The following is a 1,255-nucleotide window of genomic DNA, read 5'->3' as shown; positions in this document are numbered from 1 at the left end:
TAATAAAGCCTGATCTAAGTGCCTGTGCTGTCACGGTATCTTGGGTCTCCATTAGAACTCACCCCTCTTCCTGGATAGTGTAAGAACAACGCTGTTGCGAATTTCTTTGGTTTTGATACTATAGACAATGGGGTTGACCACAGGAGGAAAGAAGAGGTAAGCATTGGCCGTGACAGTCTGGAGAAGTGGAGGTAAATGCTGTCCAAAGTGGTGCATCAGGGAGAGGCTGATCATGGGCACATAGTACACAAGCACAGCACATATGTGCGAAACACATGTGTTGAGTGCCCACCACCGCCCTGCTCCAGAAGCTATTTCCAGTACTGTATGAAGAATCAGCACATAAGAAACCACAATGAACAACGAGTCCAGTCCAAATGTGAAGGTAATGACAAATAGACCAAGGATGCTATTGGGGCGTGTGTCTCCACAGGGCAATTTGATCAGATCTGAGTGGAGGCAATAAGAGTGTGTGAGAGTATTGTGGCCGCAGAAAGGCAGACGCCTCAGGAGAAAGAGTAGTGGGAGCATAAACATTACACTGCGCAAGGCAATGGCAGCACCCATCCCAGTAATGCGGGCAATTGTCGGGATGGCTGTGTAGTGCAGTGGGCTGTAGATGGCCACAAAGCTGTCCACTGACATTGCCAGAAGGACACCTGACTCCATGAGAGTGAAAGAGTGCATAGAAAACATCTGGAGCAGACAACCACCAAAACTGACATCGTTAATGCCAAAGAGGAATATGCTTAACACAGTGGGCATAGTGGAAGCAGAGACACCAAGTTCAACAAAGGCCAGCATGGCCAGAAAATAGTACATGGGTTGGTGCAAGGAAGAGTCAATTCGGATGATGTGAAGAATGATGCCATTTCCCAGAAAGATGATGGTGTATATCAGGCAGAAGGGGATGGATATCCACATATGTTCTGCCTCCAGTCCCGGGATGCCAACGAGAGTGAATGTCGTAGGTGTGAATGTTACCGAACCATTGAAAACGTTATGGTGATACTTCCTCTGAAGATATTGAGAAGCACATGGAGACTGGAATATATAAGTTTCTACTCAGTTATTGCACATCAAGTTCTGAGCTAACAGTCATATCTAAGATATTTCCTCAGAAAAAGGGATAAAAAATTTATTTCTGAAACAAGGGCACAGGTAAGCCACAGTGAGTGGAAGAGAAACTTAATGGGTCATGCAGAAAAGTATTCTAACATAGGCTATATGCCAAATATAGAAGGCATTAATAGAA

At 45.1% G+C, this 1,255-nt stretch overlaps 1 protein-coding gene across 1 annotated transcript; it reads right to left on the bottom strand.

Moving 5' to 3' along the window:
• Positions 1-939, bottom strand: LOC100442215 (olfactory receptor 51I1-like). The gene has a single exon (XM_002822132.4). It carries the CDS (start codon positions 922-924, stop codon positions 52-54), a length of 873 nt encoding a protein of 290 aa, XP_002822178.2. The 5' UTR covers positions 925-939; the 3' UTR covers positions 1-51.
• Positions 940-1,255: the final 316 nt, after the last annotated feature.

The sequence above is a fragment of the Pongo abelii genome, chromosome 9 (assembly GCF_028885655.2).
Source record: "Pongo abelii isolate AG06213 chromosome 9, NHGRI_mPonAbe1-v2.0_pri, whole genome shotgun sequence".
Taxonomy (NCBI): domain Eukaryota; kingdom Metazoa; phylum Chordata; class Mammalia; order Primates; family Hominidae; genus Pongo; species Pongo abelii.
This window is presented reverse-complemented; position numbering and strand designations above follow the sequence as displayed.

Coding starts and splice junctions, on each gene's coding strand:
- LOC100442215 (XM_002822132.4), bottom strand. CDS start 924: ATGTGGATATCCATCCCCTTCTGCCTGATATACACCATCATCTTTCTG.